General features: G+C 46.1%; 1 protein-coding gene across 1 annotated transcript in view; it reads left to right on the top strand.

The window, feature by feature from the left end:
* Positions 1 to 18089, top strand: part of UBR3 (ubiquitin protein ligase E3 component n-recognin 3) — a 406648-nt gene that overhangs the window by 109346 nt on the left and 279213 nt on the right. Inside the window, exons 7-12 of the mRNA XM_063933505.1 lie at positions 3454 to 3584; positions 4365 to 4593; positions 5319 to 5498; positions 14637 to 14770; positions 16065 to 16151; positions 16707 to 16772. Coding sequence (XP_063789575.1) covers positions 3454 to 3584; positions 4365 to 4593; positions 5319 to 5498; positions 14637 to 14770; positions 16065 to 16151; positions 16707 to 16772 — 827 coding nt within the window. The remainder of the gene's footprint in view (positions 1 to 3453; positions 3585 to 4364; positions 4594 to 5318; positions 5499 to 14636; positions 14771 to 16064; positions 16152 to 16706; positions 16773 to 18089) is intronic.

The following is an 18089-nucleotide window of genomic DNA, read 5'->3' as shown; positions in this document are numbered from 1 at the left end:
GATTTCTGCACTTCCTACAGTCAGGAGTGACTATGGGCCTAAAATTGGGATCCATTAAAGTCCAGATTTCGGCCCTGTCTATTTTCTTTCAAAAAGAACTGGCTTCACTGCCTGAAGTTCAGACGTTTGTTAAGGGAGTGCTGCACATTCAGCCCCCTTTTGTGCCCCCAGTGGCACATTGGGATCTCAACGTTGTGTTGGATTTCCTAAAATCACATTGATTTGAGCCACTTCAGACCGTGGAATTAAAATATCTCACGTGGAAAGTGGTCATGCTTTTGGCCTTGGCTTCGGCTAGGCGGGTGTCAGAATTGGCGGCTTTGTCTTGTAAAAGCCCCTATCTGATCTTCCATATGGACAGAGCAGAATTGAGGACTCGTCCCCAATTTCTCCCTAAGGTGGTATCAGCGTTTCATTTGAACCAACTTATTGTGGTGCCTGCGGCTACTCGGGACTTGGAGGCTTCCAAGTTGCTGGACGTCGTCCGGGCCCTGAAAATCTATGTTTCCAGGACGGCTAGAGTCAGAAAGACTGACTCGCTGTTTATCCTGCATGCACCCAACAAGCTGGGTGCTCCTGCTTCTAAGCAGACTATTGCTCGCTGGATCTGCTCCACGATTCAACTTGCACATTCTATCAGTAAAAGCCCATTCCACGAGGAAGGTGGGCTCTTCTTGGGCGGCTGCCCGAGGGGTCTCGGCTTTACAACTTTGCCGAGCTGCTACCTGGTCGGGATCAAACACGTTTGCAAAATTCTACAAGTTTGATACCCTGGCTGAGGAGGACCTTGAGTTTGCTCATTCGGTGCTGCAGAGTCATCCGCACTCTCCCGCCCGTTTGGGAGCTTTGGTATAATCCCCATGGTCCTTACGGAGTTCCCAGCATCCACTAGGACGTCAGAGAAAATAAGAATTTACTCACCGCTAATTCTATTTCTCGTAGTCCGTAGTGGATGCTGGGCGCCCGTCCCAAGTGCGGATTGTCTGCAATACTTGTATATAGTTATTGCTTAACTAAAGGGTTATTGTTATGAGCCATCTGTTCAGTGAGGCTCAGTTGTTATTCATACTGTTAACTGGGTATAGTTATCACGAGTTGTACGGTGTGATTGGTGTGGCTGGTATGAGTCTTACCCGGGATTCCAAATCCTTTCCTTGTTTTGTCAGCTCTTCCGGGCACAGTTTCCCTAACTGAGGTCTGGAGGAGGGGCATAGAGGGAGGAGCCAGTGCACACCAGTAGTCCTAATTCTTTCTTAGAGTGCCCAGTCTCCTGCGGAGCCCGTCTATTCCTCATGGTCCTTACGGAGTTCCCAGCATCCACTACGGACTACGAGAAATAGAATTACCGGTGAGTAAATTCTTATTTTTAGACAGTCAAACACAAGTGAATAATGCAATCATTTAAGTTTGTTTTTACAAAGTATCCAAAAACAACTATTGTTAAATTTACTCTTGAGTGTTGGTCGCCCTTAATAGCTAGGAGTCAGGTGTATCACTGCTGGTGTTTAGGCAATTTGAACAGTCAGATTGCAAGAGGAAGCTGGTGACCCCTGGTGGTGGGTAATAGATATTGTTGGGAATTGTGACACTTGTGAGAAAGTGGTAAACTGCTTGATAAAATGCAATTACAACTAATAATCTAAAATAAAAACATAGTAGCACAATATAGCATGCAAATGGTTATCAACCTAAATAGTTAGTAGAAAATCAAATTGTAGGAAGGCAAATAAATGGGTTAATGATAGATAACTCAGGGCCTGATTCTGATCAGTACGTACTAATTTGGTTTTTGGGCAATCTCTGCATGCACAGGACTCTTTCTATGATCACGCTCACAGTGCCCGGAATCAGGCTGCAGCCATTGGGGGCAGAGAGGGGGGTGGTGTCTGCCAGCGTTCCTGAAAACTGGGGTGTGACGCCCCCATTTTTGAGAGGAGCTGAGGCCAAGGTCTGAGTCTTCTGACACAGATTTCCTGGTCTCGTTTACACAGCTGTGGCGTCCAGTCTTCATCACATGAAAGTCACTAAGCTCGCTTATGGTGTTGGAGAGAGGGATCAGATGCTGCATCCTCTGACGTAGCAGCGGATCACACATGCATGCAGGAGTGATCTATTTACACCAGAAGCCTCCTGCTGCATTAGCATATGTTAGCATCACTGCTGCGTACAATGGGGGTCATTCCGAGTTGTTCGCTCGCTAGCTGTTTTTAGCAGCCGTGCAAACGCTGTGCCGCCTCCCACTGGGAGTGTATTTTAGCTTAGCAGAAGTGCGAACGAAAGGATCGCAGAGCGGCGGCAATTTTTTTTTGTGCAGTTTTAGAGTAGCTCAATACCTACTCAGCGCTTGCGATGACTGCAGACTGTTCAGTTCCTGTTTTTGACGTCACAAACACGCCCTGTGTTCGCCCAGCCACGCCTGCGTTTTTCCTGGCACGCCTGTGTTTTTTCGAACACTCCCTGAAAACGGACAGTTGACACCCAGAACGCCCATTTCATGTCAATCACTCTGCGGCAAGCAGTGCGACTGAAAAGCTTTGCTAGACCTTGGGTGAAACTACATCGTTCGTTGTAATAGTACTTCGTGCGTGCGCATTGCGCCGCATACGCATGACTCATTTTTGCCTCATCGCTGCACAGCGAACGAATGCAGCTAGCGAACAACTCTGAATGACCGCCAAGGACATAGCAGCGATGGTAACAGTGTCCAAGTTGGAATCCGGGTCCCAATTCCAACGTTCATTCTCTAGCGGACCAGCCAAATGTAGCAATGAATAGTCAATGTAATCTCATATAGGAATACAGACCTAAGTATCTGTGTATCCAATATTAGCAGATGGAATGTTTCCAAATTTAGTGGAGTGGTGAATCTGAAGCCCTTAGCAAAGGGGTCTAAAAGATTGGTGTAGAGACTGGTATCTCCTACTATGTAATGATTAAAGTGCCCACACATACGGTAAGATATTTTTTTAAATGATGTGGGCGTCGTGACACGTCGTTTAAAAATGGTCCATGTGTGGGCATGGCAACAAAGCAATGCGTGCACTGGGGTTGCTCGTCGCCTCCTCAGATCTCTTGAACATGCAGAAGGTTCTGAGGAGGTGGTGAACGATGCAGCCGCATGGCCCCGCTAACCCACCCCGCCCACCGTCGCCAGCATCAGCAAGTGTGTGTGCACCCTTATCACTGTATCGGAATGTATCATATATCACCCCTGCTAAGTGCTGTCCTCTTTTTCCCTTATTGCACAATTTCTGTCTGTCTAGCATAGAGTGCAGTAGTACTTTGCCAGAGGTTTCACCTTCAGTTCTGTGGGAGAGTCCTTATTGGTATATCATTGTTACAGTATTATTATGCCAAATTGCTCGTTTAACTGGATTTTTCATTGGAAGCAAAAGGAGAAGCATTTCCTATTTCTTATTGGCCTCACTAACATTTATTTTCATTTAAACGCAGATCAATCTATTATGGACATTTTGAAGCATAAATGTTTTCTAGAAGAACTGCTATTTTGGACAGTGAAGTATGAATTTCCCCAGAAAATGGTCACTTTCTTACTCAATATGCTGCCAGACCAAGACTATAAGGTAATTTTGTATGTGTTTAATTGTTTTTGTTTTGTGTAACTATATTTACATAGTGTGAGGAGGTCATGTTAGTGTTGCCCTCTCCAAACACACAACTGCCAGGAAACAGCACACCAGTTCAGGGTATTCGTGAATCTAGCCGTAGCTAGTTTTATTGTGCAGTACAGAAAACATAGATCAATCCGAAACCGTCTGGACTCTCCTCTGTCATAGGACCTGAGTGATAGGACCTAATGCCCATATCACAAACATAAGCGTATGCACAGTACTCGCAGTCAGAAAATCACAGTCTCTCCAAACAGGGCTGCTACCTGTTCTCCCAGGTAGTGAGAACCTGCGTAAAACCCTGACACAACTTATGTCAGCCTCTTACAGGCGCAGGTACTAAATAGCCTGTTCTCAGGCTGGAGATCCAAAATGGGCCTAATGGATATGGAGCCCTCTCTCTACACCCATAATCCCAGGCACACTTAAACTGCTTTTATTAAAGCCCAAACATCTATCTAGTCTGTTTTGGAATCAGACATTTTCCTAGGGTTTTAAATCGTATAGATAAGAAACCTGGGACAAACATATCTCCCGATTATAACTTTACAGTGCTTTTATCACAGTAGTTATTTGCAGAATCTTCCTTTCAGTTGGAATGTTTTTCTGTTGGTAATTCTTCTCCATTTCATACTTTATAATCAAATGTTTGTGTGGTATATAGCACACATTGCTTTTGATCGGTCAGTTGCCACCATTCCACAACTCTCCAATATGTATACGTTTTTGTTACAGATTGCATTTACAAAAACATTTGTACAGCATTATGCTTTCATCATGAAAACGTTGAAGAAAAGCCATGAATCAGACACCATGTCTAACAGGATTGTCCACATCAGCGTCCAGCTGTTCAGCAATGAAGAGCTGGCTCGCCAGGTGACAGAAGAGTGTCAGCTCCTGGACATAATGGTCACTGTCCTACTCTACATGATGGAAAGTTGCCTTGTCAAAAGTGAACTACAAGGTAATGTATTGCTGGGAAGTGGCTGTGCATTCAGTCATACAGTGAAGTATTGTTGTTTATAATGCGAGATGTGGGCAGGAGATATGAAAATGTACATGTAACATACTATGGCAGTTGTCTTGCGTTACATGTGCCACACTAATAGTATCTGTTGTAAGCTGGTTTGGTCACTACCTCAGGCTTTATACAGGAAGTATCTACCAGATGAACGCAAATTATTGCTGCTTATTTGTACCACTAATTAGTGAAAGCTGCCATATTACAGGGGCTGGTCTAAAATGGACGCAACCACGCGTTTGCACGCATCAGCCGCATCCAGAGGGTCTGCGCACGCACAACATCTATAGTGCGCGACCCTTCGCCATGCGGTCGTGGCCGTTGGGTTGGCGTTTTGCAGGCATGTTAGAACTGTTTTGGGGACGGCTGTATGATGTCACATGCAACCACTCCGAGAAAAAAAAATGGCGCAAGACAGCCTGCCAGCGCAGCAAGAGGTCATCCTCAAATCGAAGCGTTCGCAATTGGTGCCACACATGTTAGGCGGCCCCCAGCATGTGAGTAGATGGACGCAGATCTCCCTGTGGAAGCAAGATTTGCGTCCATCTCTGAATAGCCCCCTACCTCCTCTGTTTTATTGCTGACAAATAATCATGACCAATGACCAAATACTTTCCTGTGAAGCAATCAATTTATTGTTGACATTTAATTTCTATTTCTTTTTTTAGATGAAGAGAACAGTCTGCATGTTGTTGTGAACTGTGGGGAAGCATTGCTGAAGAACAATACTTACTGGCCACTTGTTAGCGACTTTATCAATATTCTTTCGCACCAAAGTGTAGCCAAGAAATTCTTAGAAGATCACGGGCTGTTGGTTACGTGGATGAATTTTGTATCTTTTTTTCAAGGTGGGTCCACTGAAAGGTGGTTGTTATTTCTCTAACGCCCTACTGGATACTGGGATGGTCTTATTAGCATGGGATATAGATGGGGTCCATTGGAGCCATGGCACTTTAAAAATTCTTCTGTGTGCTGGCCCTCCCCTGTTGCCCTTCCTGCAGATTCAGTTTAGAAAAATGTGCCCAAGGAGCAGAGTGCATTCTCTGGAGCACCAGAGAGTTTTCTTCAAAGTCTGCCTGCGTCGTGTGACTTAGGGGGGCGGTACCAACCCTTTGAAGAGTTACTGGTCCGGATTCCCGCTGACAGGACAATAGCTCCTGAGGTGTTGTTTCGCATGCCCCCAGGGTGTGTGCGCACTCCAACAGCATGCTGCCACCCCTAACAAAGCTGAAGACGCTGGAGTGGTGAGTACTAAACCGGGTCCTGGTTAGTGGGTCCCTGGTTTAATGGCGACATAAGGGGGCGGAAGGCACGCAGTGCTGCGGGGGCTGTGCTGCCCGCTGCATACTTCCATACTGGAGCTGCCATGGAAAAGGGGTTTTAACCCCATTTTCTACATAAGGGAGACATTTGCCAGTATAAAATATTTAGGGAACACTGCACGCCATTCAGGGGGCGGGGCTTCCTGCAGAGCTGGACCAGCAGCTCACTGGAGCCATTTCCTGCTGCATCAGACTCCAGGCTGCTCCTCTAAAGACCCTCCACTGCACCTGTAATTGGTACCAAGGTGGTTTGTAGAAGGGGAGCAATTTATATGTGATACAGCTATTGTACCTTATATAAGGTTATAGCTGCTGCCCGGCAAAGCACTGCTTTAGCTTAGTGGCAGAGTTTGCTGGCTTCTTCGCTGTCTCAATCCTTGCAGGGCTGTCTGAGTCACTGTGTTATATATAACCTATTCCTGTGTGTGTGTTCTGCTGTTCAGTATGTCTGGGGAAATAGGTTACATGCCAGTCAGGTAGCACAAAGTTTCCCCTACCCCAGGGGGGTCTCTCTTGTGTACTCAGTGCAGTATCCCTTCTCAGGGTAACAGCTCTCATGAGCCAGCATGGCTGGACACCATTAAGGAGATGATTACTGATATCACCACTGAACTAGCTACAGCCAAGCAAGAGAGGCAAGTGTTTAAAAAAAAATCTAAGGATGATTTTCTAGTTCAGACTGCTGACCTCAGACCTGCTTCCCAACCCCCTCTGCCTGTTTCACAGAAACGCACACTGCCCCATGTGCTCCAATCTGACTCTGATAATGACATATGCCAGATTTGGAGGAGGGGGAGGTTGAGGGGGATAAAGCAGAAAGTACTCTGTCTCAGGGTGTGATAGCTCTGATTTATTCTATTAGAGAGGTCTTAAATATCCCTGATAAAGAAACAAAACCTGATGCAGAATTCTCATGCTACATTCCCTGATTCTAAGTGATTAAACACGCTTTTTAAAGAAGCGTGGATTAATCCTGACAAAAAGTTTGACACCTGAAAGGTTGTTGACTTCTTTCCCATTTCCCTCTGAGGATAGGAAGGTGTGGGAGACTCCTCCTACGGTGGATACTTCAGTGTCCAGGTAGTCACAAAAGATTGTACTGCCTGTACCTGGTGCTATCTCCTTAAAAGACCCTGCGGATCGCAAGATCGAACCTACTCTCAAATCCATTTACACTGCAGTGGGTGTCGTTCAGAGACCCACAATTGCTTGTGGTTGGATCACAAGGGCCATTGTTAAATGGACCGATAATGTCATAGAGGGTTTTGACACCGTGCCTCAGCATGAGCTTCTAACACTCCTGCATCATATTCAGGATTCAGCTAACTTCATGGGTGAGGCTGTAAAGGAGATCAGCTTTATCAATTCACTCTCTACGGCTATGGCTGTGTCAGCGCGCATTTGGCTGATTCCAAGAAGGGCTTTGAAAATCTCTCCTTTACGGGGGAAGCTTTGTTTGGTGAGGAACTAAACAAGGGGATTTCACAAGCTACTGCCGGTAAGTCCACCTATCTGCCATCTGTGGCTCCTCATGCTAGGCGTGCTTATCCAGGCCAGATTCAGCGGCAGAGCCAGAAGTGCTTCTATCACTGCCCGAGGTAATCGAGGTAAGCCGCGCAGACCAGCGGCCGCTGGTTCCCTTGAACAGGATTCAGGCTCTACTCCTGCCAAGCTTTCCGCATGACGGTTGGCCCCGGCTTCAAGAGTATTTTCAGGCGGGTGCTTGCCTCAAGTATTTCAGCCATATTTGGGCAAAATCCTGCCGGGATCCTTAGATGAGAAACCTAATCTCCCAGGGATACCGGTTGGCGTTTCAAGAGCTCCCTCCTCACAGATTGTTCAAATCAGGCTTGCCAGCTTCACCTGCATAACGAGTTGCTTGCTGGAGGCCGTCCAACGGCTGCAACAAACACGGGTTATTGTTCCAGTCCCCCCTCCTCTACTCACAAACAAGGGCATCTATTCCAGACTGTTCGTGGTACCAAAACCGGATGGTTCAGTCCGACCTATTCTGAACCTCAAGTCTCTGAACCCTTACCTACAGGTATTCAAGTTCATGATGGAATCCCTGAGAGCGGTGATCTCAGGCCTGAAAGAAGGGGAGTTCCTGGTATCCCTGGATATCAAGGACGCATACCTTCACATCCCAATATAACCACCTCACCAGGCTTACCTCAGGTTTGCACCGCAGGATACTCGCTTCCAGTTTCGGGCCCTGCCCTTTGGCCTCTCCACGGCACCACGGGTGTTCACAAAGGTGATGACGGAGATGATGTTACAACTCTGTGTGATGGGTGTGAAAATTGGGCCTCATTCCGAGTTGATCGCACGCTACCGATTTTTGCAGCGCAGCGTTCAGGTTACTACTGCGCATGCGTATGCACCGCTATGCGCATGTGCGTCGTACGGGTACATACAGCATTGTTGCTGTGCAGTGCTTCTAGCGACGTTTCCATTCGCACAGTCATTCGCAAGGAGATTGACAGAAAGAGGGCGTTTATGGGTGTCAACTGACTGTTTTCTGGGAGTGGTAGGGAAAACGCAGGTGTGTCCAGGCGTTTGCAGGGCGGGTGTCTGACGTCAATTCCGGGACTGGACAGGCTGAAGTGATCGCAAGGGCTGAGTAAGTTCAGGTCTACTCAGAAACTGCAAAAAACGTTTTCGTCCCGCTCAGCTGCACATGCGAAAGCTAAAATACAGTCACCCGTGGGCGGCGATTATACGTTTGCACGGCTGCAAGAAGTAGCTAGCAAGCGATCAACTCGGAATGAGGGCCATTGGGGGTCATTCCGAGTTGATCGCAGCCAGCAACTTTTTGCTGCTGGTGTGATCAACTAATCCACGCCTATGGGGGAGTGTATTTTTGCTTAGCAGGGCTGCGATCGCTTGTGCAGCCCTGCTAAGCTAAAAAAAGTTTCCAGCAACCTAGGAGTAAGGCTGGATCTACTTCCCTGTGCGACGGATCCAGCGACATTTCCTCCCGGCTTTGACGTCAGAAATCCGCCCTCCGTTTGCCTGGACACGCCTGCGTTTTCCTTACCACTGTCCGAAAATGGTCGCCAACGGACAGGTGACGCCCCGGAACGCCTTCCTTCTGTCAGTCTTCTTGCGGTCGCCGCTGCGAAAGCTTTCTTCGTATCCAGCGTCGTTGGGCAACGACGCGCGTGCGCAGTGCGCATTCCAGACCCGTTTGCACCACAGCGAAGAACCGCTGCGTGCGAACGGGTCGGAATGACCCCCATTGTTCCATACTTGGACTATCTTCTCAATAAAAGCGGTATCTGAGGCTCGGTTGTTGGAAAGCATCGACTACACAGCTACTAATGGATCACGGGTGGATTCTCATTCTACAGAAATAGCATCTGGTATCATCCCAGAAGCTTCAGTTCTTGGGGATGATCCTGGACCCGATGTCTCAGAAGATGTTCCTTCCTATTGACAAGGCCTTGACTATTCAGTCGATGGTGCGCTACATTCTGAAACTTACAAAAATCTCGGTGCATCTCTGCATCCGCCTACTAGGCAAGATGGTAGCCTCTTACGAGGCAATTAATTACGGAAGGTTCCATGCCCGTCCATTCCAGCGGGATCTGCTGGACAAATGGTCAGTTTCACACATGCACTAGTGGATATCCCTTTCACCAAAAGGAGAAGATTGATAAGATCCGAGATGAAATGGTATGCTCTTCGGCAGCCAGTGACCTGCTGGGTTCCTTACCTGAACCTTCTGGCACTCTTTCTTCATTTGATCCCACAAATGAAGATGAAGTATCATCACTCTTCTCATCCTGCTTCTCTACTACCTCTCCTCTTGATCCTTTACCCTCACAAATAAGTAAAGCTCTGTCTCTGGTCCTCATCCCTACCTTAACTAACATCTGTAATCTCTCTCTCTCTACTGGTATTTTTCCTTCACTCTTCAAGCATGCAGTGATTACTCCCATTTAAAAAAAACTAAATTCTGACCCTAATGCTCTCTCAAACTACCGCCCTATCTCTCAGCTCCCTTGTCTCTCTAAGCTACTTGAGAGATTTGCCTACACTCGACTCACACACTTTCTTAACTCATACACTTTGTTGGACCCACTTCAGTCAGGTTTCTGTTCCCAACATTCCACAGAGACAGCACTGACTAAAGTGGTTAATGATTTGGTCACTACGAAGTCTAAAGGCCATTACTCACTACTTATTCTTCTAGATCTATCTGCCGCATTTGACACTGTAGACCACTCTCTTCTCATACAGACACTACAATCCCTAGGTCTTAAAGACACAGCCCTTTCTTGGTTCCTATCCTACCTATCTAATCGCTCCTTCAGTGTTCGCTTCTCTGAATCTACCTCCTCTTCGCTACCTCTTTCAGTTGGAGTACCGCAAGGCTCAGTCTTGGGTCCTCTGCTTTTCTCTATCTATACCTCATCTCTTGGTAAACTAATCAGCTCTTTTGGATTTCAGTATCATCTGTACGCAGATGATACTCAAATCTACCTATCCTCCCCTGACTTGTCCCTATCTGTACTGGACCGTGTCACTGAATGCCTTTCTGCCATTTCATCCTGGATGACATCTCGCCATCTCAAACTGAATATTTCAAAGACAGAGTTAATTATATTTCCACCAGCCAATAGTAGGTTCCAACCTGATATCTCTATCACTGTTGAAAACTCGACTATCTGCCCTACCCCACAAGCTCGCTGCCTAGGTGTCATCCTTGACTCTGATCTGTCCTTTGTTCCCCACATTCAATCTGTCTCAAGATCATGTTACATGCATCTAAAAAACATATCCAAAATACGACCATATCTTACACAAGACACTGCTAAAACTAATCCACGCTCTCATTATCTCCCGCATTGATTATTGCAATAGTCTCCTAACTGGTCTTCCCAAAACGAGACTCTCACCACTACAATACATTCTGAATGCAGCGGCGAGGCTTATCTTCCTCGCTAGACGTTCATCGTCTGTAGATCCACTCTGTCAGTCCCTCCATTGGTTACCTGTACTCTACCGCATTCAATATAAAATACTTTTACTCACACACAAGGCCATTAACCATACTACACCAACATACATCACTTCGCTTATCTCAAAATATCTCCCAACCCGACCTCTTCGCTCTTCACAAGACCTGCGTCTCTCATCCACACTCATTACTCGCTTCCACTCACGATTGCAGGGCTTTAATCGGGCTGCACCCACTCTGTGGAATGCCCTACCATGCACAATAAGACTCTCCTCTAGTCTCCAAACCTTTAAGCGTTCCCTGAGAACTCACTTCTTAGGCAAACATATCAAGTTCCAGAACCGCCCACATAACTTTCACAAGCCTTCCTATCAAATTGCATCCACTCTTTACAGTCCACACATATCCTTGTGTATACATGCCTATTTCCCTATAGATTGTAAGCTTGCAAGCAGGGCCTTCCTACCTCTATGACTGATTGTTATCACCCAGTTTGTTGTTGTTATTTCCAATTGTAAAGCGCAACGGAATTTGCTGCGCTATATAAGAAACTGTTAATAAATAAATAATAATAAAAGCACGGATTTCCCTGTTATGGTGGTTGCAGACCTCCCACCTAGTGGAGGGTCAATATTTCAGAATTCAGACCTGGATTCTCTTGACAATGGATGCGAGCCTCCACAGTTGGGGTGCTGTAATCCAGGGGGCTCAATTTCAAGGATGGTGGTCCCCTCAGGAGACCTCTCCTCCAATACATTCTGGAACTCAGAGCGATTTACAATGCCCTTCTACAAGCCGCTTCTCTCCTCTACCATCGGGCCATACAGGTCCATTAGGACAACACCATGGCGTTGGCATACATAAACAAACAAATCGCAACAAGAAGCAGGGCCGCAATGCGGGAGGTATCCAAGATACTACTCTGGGCGGAATGCAGCGACAGGGCCTTGTCGGCCATCTTCATTCCAGGTGTGGACAACTGGGAAGCAGACTTCCTCAGCAGACAACAGTTGATTCAACGGTGGGGCTGCCCCCTGATCGACATGATGGCTTCTCGTCTCAACAAGAAGCTGCGGCGTTACTGCTCCAGGACGAGGGATCCACAGGCTGCAGTGCCGGACGTTCTGACGGCACCGTGGATTTACCAGTTCGTCTATCTGTTCCCTCCGATTACTCTGATTCCCAGGGTCCTAAAGAGACTACAAAGGGAAAACGTTCAGGCAATTCCGATTGCCCTGGATTGGCCTCGCCGGGCCTGGTATGTGGACCTCCTGGCACTGTCCCTCGAAGAGCCCTGGCCTCTGCCGCTCCAAAAGGATCTTCTTCTGCAGGGACCATTCGTCTATCCAGACTTACCGCTGCTGCGTTTGACAGCATGGCGGTTGAAAGGCAGATATTACCCGAAAAGTGCTTCCTTCCAAAGTTATCTCTACTATGGTCCAGGCTCGGAAGGTGGTCACATCTAAGCATTACCAACGCATCTGGAAGAAGTATGTCTACTGGTGTGAAGGTCGACAGTACTCCACTGTAGATTTTAATCTGGGTAGGTTTTTGCTCTTCCTGCAAGCAGGTGTGGATATGGGCCTTCGTTTAGGCTCCATTAAGGTTAAGATCTCGGCCTTGTCTATTTTCTTCCAAAGGCAGTTGGCTGTTACCCGGAAGTCCAGACATTCCTTAAAGGTGTCCTTCGTATTCAACCGCCCTTTGTACCTCCCACAGCACCGTGGGATCTCAATTGGGTCCTGACCTTTCTGTAATCAGAGTGGTTTGAACCTTTGCACCGGATGGACTTGAAATATTTGATTTGGAAGACCGTCATGTTGTTGGCCTTGGCCTCAGCGAGGTGTGTCTCGGAACTGGGTGCCTTATCCTGTAAGAGCCCTTACCTGGTGTTCCACGAGGATAAAGCGGAGCTCAGGACTCGCCCGCAGTTTCTGTCTAAGGTGGTGTCAGCATTTCACATCAACCAGCCAATAGTGGTTCCTGTATTGTCTGACACTTCAGTTTCTTCAAAATCCTTGGACGTTGGTCGGGCTTTGAAGATTTATGTTAAGAGAACACCTCGTCACTGGAAATCTGATTTCCTTTTTGTTCTCGATGACTCTACGAAGATTGGTTGTCCTGCTTCAAAGCAGTTCATTGCTCGTCGGATCCGGATGACAATCCAATAGGCTTACTCTTCGGCAGCCTTGCCGCTGCCGAGGTCTATTCAGGCCCACTCCACAAGGTCGGTGGGTTCTTCCTGGGCGGCTGCCCATGGTGTCTCGGCTTTGCAGTTATGCCGAGCAGCTACTTGGTCTGGTTCAAACACGTAAAGTTTTACAAGTTCGATACCTTAGCAACAGAGGGCTTTCGGTTTGGTCGCTCGGTTTTTCAGGGGTCTCCGCACTCTCCCACCCGGTCTGGGAGCTTTGGGACATCCCCATAGTACTAAGACTATCCCAGTATCCCCTAGGACGTTAGAGAAAATAGGAATTTGATACCTACCAGTAATTCCTTTTCTCCTAGTCCGTAGGGGATACTGGGCGCCCGCCTCTGTGCTTCGTTAATTTCCTACAAGCATTGTTGTTGTTGTTTCTTGTTTGGGTTTGCTATTGCTGTCCTTAGTTTCAACTTGTGGTTAGCGTTCCTATCCTCTTGTTATGATTGTGTGTTGGTTCGTTACCTCACCACTTTTTTCTTACCTATTTTCCTCCTCTTAAAGTATGTCGGTCTTAGGTTTAGGCAGAAGAAGGGGGGTTAGGGTTAGGCTGCAGGGCCGGGAAGGTTAGGGACCGGGGAGGGATGGTTAGGGTTAGGCACATAAAAGGGGAGGGTAGGGATTCTGGTGGACGGATGCCGCTGTCGGTATTCTAACTGCCGGCATCCCGTCCATCTGCAAATCATAATGGTCCCGTATAAACGTAAGTGTTCGAAATGTGTAATGAGTAGAAATATATTCAATAAAAACCTGGTAAGCCAGTGGGGATTGGTGAACACTCAGCTTAGTTATTCCTCTACTGCGTTTCCTGTATCTGGAGGCTGGAGTACTGGTGTGCTGGCAGGTTTTCCACCTTTTACCTGCCTACAGGTTGGGTATGAAATCCCGGCAGTCTGGATCCCGACCGTCAGAAGATAGACAGCGGGATCTTGACTGCCATAATTCTGAAAGGTAGATGTTAGCTTGTCGCTGACTGCGTTTAAAGCCGCTCACACGAGTCCGTGTTCAGATGAAGAAACTGCACCTGCCATAGGGCTGTTGCACGTTTTGATAATGTGTCCATTGTTGCGCCTAAGGACGCACTGAGACGGGTTTCCACAGCTGCAGGGAGCAGCAAGTGGTCATTTCCGTTTTAAAGGAATTTGTCATTGCATTAGCATAAGATGCGGCTTGCGGCGAAACATGTATCCACGTCTCTGTGCAACTCCAAATTGGACCCTTTGTCTTCATATCTTGTGTCCTGTATCTCACCAGTGCTATTTGAATGTAAATCTGATCACCTAATACCTGGCATACCAGGTCCTTCTATGGCTGTAAATCGTGGTGACCAGGTCAAGTTATCACTTATCAAAGTATTCTCATGTTTTACAAGTATAAACATACCTGAAAAAAAAGAATGTTGTTCAAAGAACGCTAGTATAGTTAAATAGTCTGTAATTCAAGAAAAGTGCTGTTCATGGTACTGAAAGAAAACAGACTTCTCATTGTGGTTTTTCAGGTATGAATTTAAATAAGAGGGAGCTCAGTGAACATGTGGAGTTTGAGTCCCAGACATATTATGCTGCCTTTGCTGCTGAACTTGAAGCCTGTGCCCAGCCAATGTGGGGTCTTCTGTCACACTGTAAAGTGAGGGTGAGTGCACATACTACATTTGATACTGCTGGTGTGAACCATATTGTCCAGGGATATTTTGCCAGAACTGATACTCATGGGTGGTCTCTTTGGTATGCGGTTAGCATATTGCTCGTAGGTATCCCGGCTGTCACAATACCGATGCAAGGATCCCGTCAGGGACACCATACCGCCGCTGGTTTACTGGAGATGTGTGTGATTCCCACTTTATGGGTGTCTACGACACCCATAGAGAGAGAATAGAACCTGTTTCAAGCTTAGCTCGCCACCGAGCCCACAAGGGTCTTCGTTGCGCTCGCGCCACTGCCGGCATTCTACTGCTTGGGATGCCGATGTCTTGATGATGACATTCGCCATCCCGGCAGGCGGTAAATCATGCAGAACCCGTCTCTTCTACACTCACTGGTTATAGAGTTGTAGTGTGGTAACAGGTAGATCACTTGTTACGATATAAACTAAATTATGACTTTTCGTGCATCTTCCCTTAAAAGCCTTTTAAAATAGAAGTGTGTTACTATTGAAATTCACAATAATAAGACACTAGCCATGGAGATTGAACTCATTGTTCAGCTGCAGCTCTGTTTAAAAGTAAAGTCTCTATTGCGTCATCTCACTGAATATCCAGAAGATGACTGTATTTGGGGGCGACCTTCCGAGCTTTCCCCAGCCAACACTTAGCTGCTCCCTTGTTGGCATGGGTTCCATATCAGTAGCTGTATCAAGTCCCAAGACCCTAGCCAGCAACTGGTGACAGGGGCACAATGCACCATTGTCACTATCACTCTGCACGTACAGAGTGGTGTTGAGTTTTTTTTATGTGATCGTATTTCTCACTTTTTACTGCTTACTGTGTCATCAAGTCTTGTCCAGCTGGTCTCTTCCTACATTGCCTCTGTATCTCCGTAAACCACTCCATTGCTAACATTTGGAGCTCCACTCGTATCATCATGAATGTGTCCTGAATTGATCTTATGCAGATCAAAAGCTGAGAATGCAATGATTGATCCACCAGTCCAGATAGTGTAGTTCTGCCAAGCAGGTCTGCCAGGCTGATTGTCAGTGATTTTAGAGAAACGCCTTTCGCCTAAAGTGGTATTCTGCTACAGAGGAGTGAGAGGGCATGGTGAGGTTTTACATTGATAACACTCCAGTTATTTCAAGAGTATTTAAATTTGTGATAAACAGCTGCTGATATATAGAATGAGAATAAATAATGACTCTACTTGCTCCTGAAGTTTCTTAGTAATATTTATTTAGTTTCAAGAATTAGACTCACTAGCACTCTTTGTTTTAGGAGACACAAGAGTACACAAGGAATGTCGTCCGGTATTGCCTTGAAGCACTCCAGGATTGGTTCGTTGCCATAAACTTTGTGGATGAGGTAAGAATGGCACATAGAATAATGTCATCATGGCCACTAAGCACTGTTTTGTAGGTAGATCGACCATCTCAGTTGTTGAATGTTTCATTATACTTACAATACAATATCCCCATTTGGAGGACATAAAAGTTCTGATTTCCAGGATACATACTGTATTTTTGGGGGGTTTAAGTGCACAGATCTGTCTTTCACGATCTGCATTCTTGAGGGGCTTATATATCAACACATTAGTTGGCCGTTTCCCCATTCTGCGGATGCTTGGGTCAGGGCATCATTAATCATTAATTTGCCGTTTCGGACCCAAAAATTATTGGGATCGCCAAGTCTAGGATTCACGCTGGATCTCACAGATTCCTCAATGGATCGATGATCATCGATTAGCATTTCTGATTGTGAATTTGCATCAAGGGGGAATTGCCTGGCTGATGTATGGCCTGCATTACATGCAGTTTTTATTTTGAATGGTTGGTTTTGTTTAACTTGCATTGGTCATTGTGTAGGAAGCATGTTTTCTGCCAACTATAGATGAATAATACATTTCTCTTTCCTTTCCAGCCTGCTCCAAATCAGGTCACTTTCCATTTGCCTCTGCATCGATACTATGCCATGTTTCTAAGCAAGGTGCAGTAAATGTTTTGCGTATGAATTGGTCTTTGATTCTCCTTGATTCTGTTAACTAATGTGTCCAGGAGCCAGGTATAGGAAGAGGAACACAACGAAGTGTAGGTTTAGCAGATGTCCTCTATCACTGTACATGATTGTAACATTTTATAATGTAGTTAGATGTAGGTTTTCTGTTTCCCAGTACACTACAGGATGATTGGGAAGATTGCAGGGTCATTACTAGTTTAATTGTAATGTATCAGCTTTTTCTGCATCAGTGTGCATTCATTGGAAATTATTACCCACAATAACGTGACCAGTATGGCAAAGGTTTCCCTGTGTGTCTTTCAGAGATGCATGCATATGTTTCAGACAAAGTGGAAAACCAGGCTTTGCGGATAATTCCTGATATGTTAGTCAATATGGTAAATGATCATTGTTAATAATGCCTAATGTACTGTATTTTATGCAGTGTAGGAAAATTCAAATACAAAGTTTGTTTTCCTGAAACCTCTTAAAACCAATAGAATTGGATGAGTTCTTCACTCTTGTCAGAGCACCATCCATTATCCAGTCAGACAAAGGAAAAAAAGTATGGCTAACAGAATGTAAAATTATCCATTGTGCGCAATGCCAAGGCATTGTGTTTAGTGCCTGGATATCCGCCTTTTAGTGTAACATATATACACTACTGGTAAAAAAAATTTTCGAACACCTCCATTAACTGGCAATGTAAAGCATGGGAAGGTGGGCTAGGGAAGCAGGAAAATGGTTTACACTGAGTCAGGCTGCTTGAAGACCTTCAGGCTTCTCCCTGCATGTACGCTGGCAGACGTTCTAGGTGTTATTGCCCACATATGCACTGGCAATCTCAGTATGGGGGGGTATCCAATTAGCAGAATAATCATCGGGTGGAGATTTTCCCAATGTTTCACCCGGATTTTTTTTACTGGCTATCCAATTTGGTGCCTGTAAAGAAACAAAAATGAAAAAAAAAAAAAAAAACCCTAACATTTTCTCTCGAAAAACGCACAGGTTCGGTGAAACCTGTGTGTTTTCGGTAGAAACAGCCTTGTTTTCTTCTTCCAGGCCATTAGAAGAGGAAGAAAGCAAATTTAAAGAGGGTGTTGTTTAGGAGGGTGAAGAACTGGAGTCTTCTGCTAGTTCCAGTGTGGAAGAACTTATTGCTGCAGTGCGCCACGCTCTGGACTACTTAGATATGTATTCCCAAGTGGAGGTTGTGGGTCTGGTCAACCGTCGGCGCAGGAAGTTTACTTTCCCTTCTTCAGATTTCTGATATCTCATTGAGGAACCCTGGAAGGCTCTGAATAATAA

The sequence above is a fragment of the Pseudophryne corroboree genome, chromosome 7, assembly GCF_028390025.1.
Source record: "Pseudophryne corroboree isolate aPseCor3 chromosome 7, aPseCor3.hap2, whole genome shotgun sequence".
NCBI classification, from domain to species: Eukaryota; Metazoa; Chordata; class Amphibia; order Anura; family Myobatrachidae; genus Pseudophryne; species Pseudophryne corroboree.
Note: the sequence above shows the minus strand (reverse complement) of the source record. Positions and strands in the feature narration are given on the sequence as shown.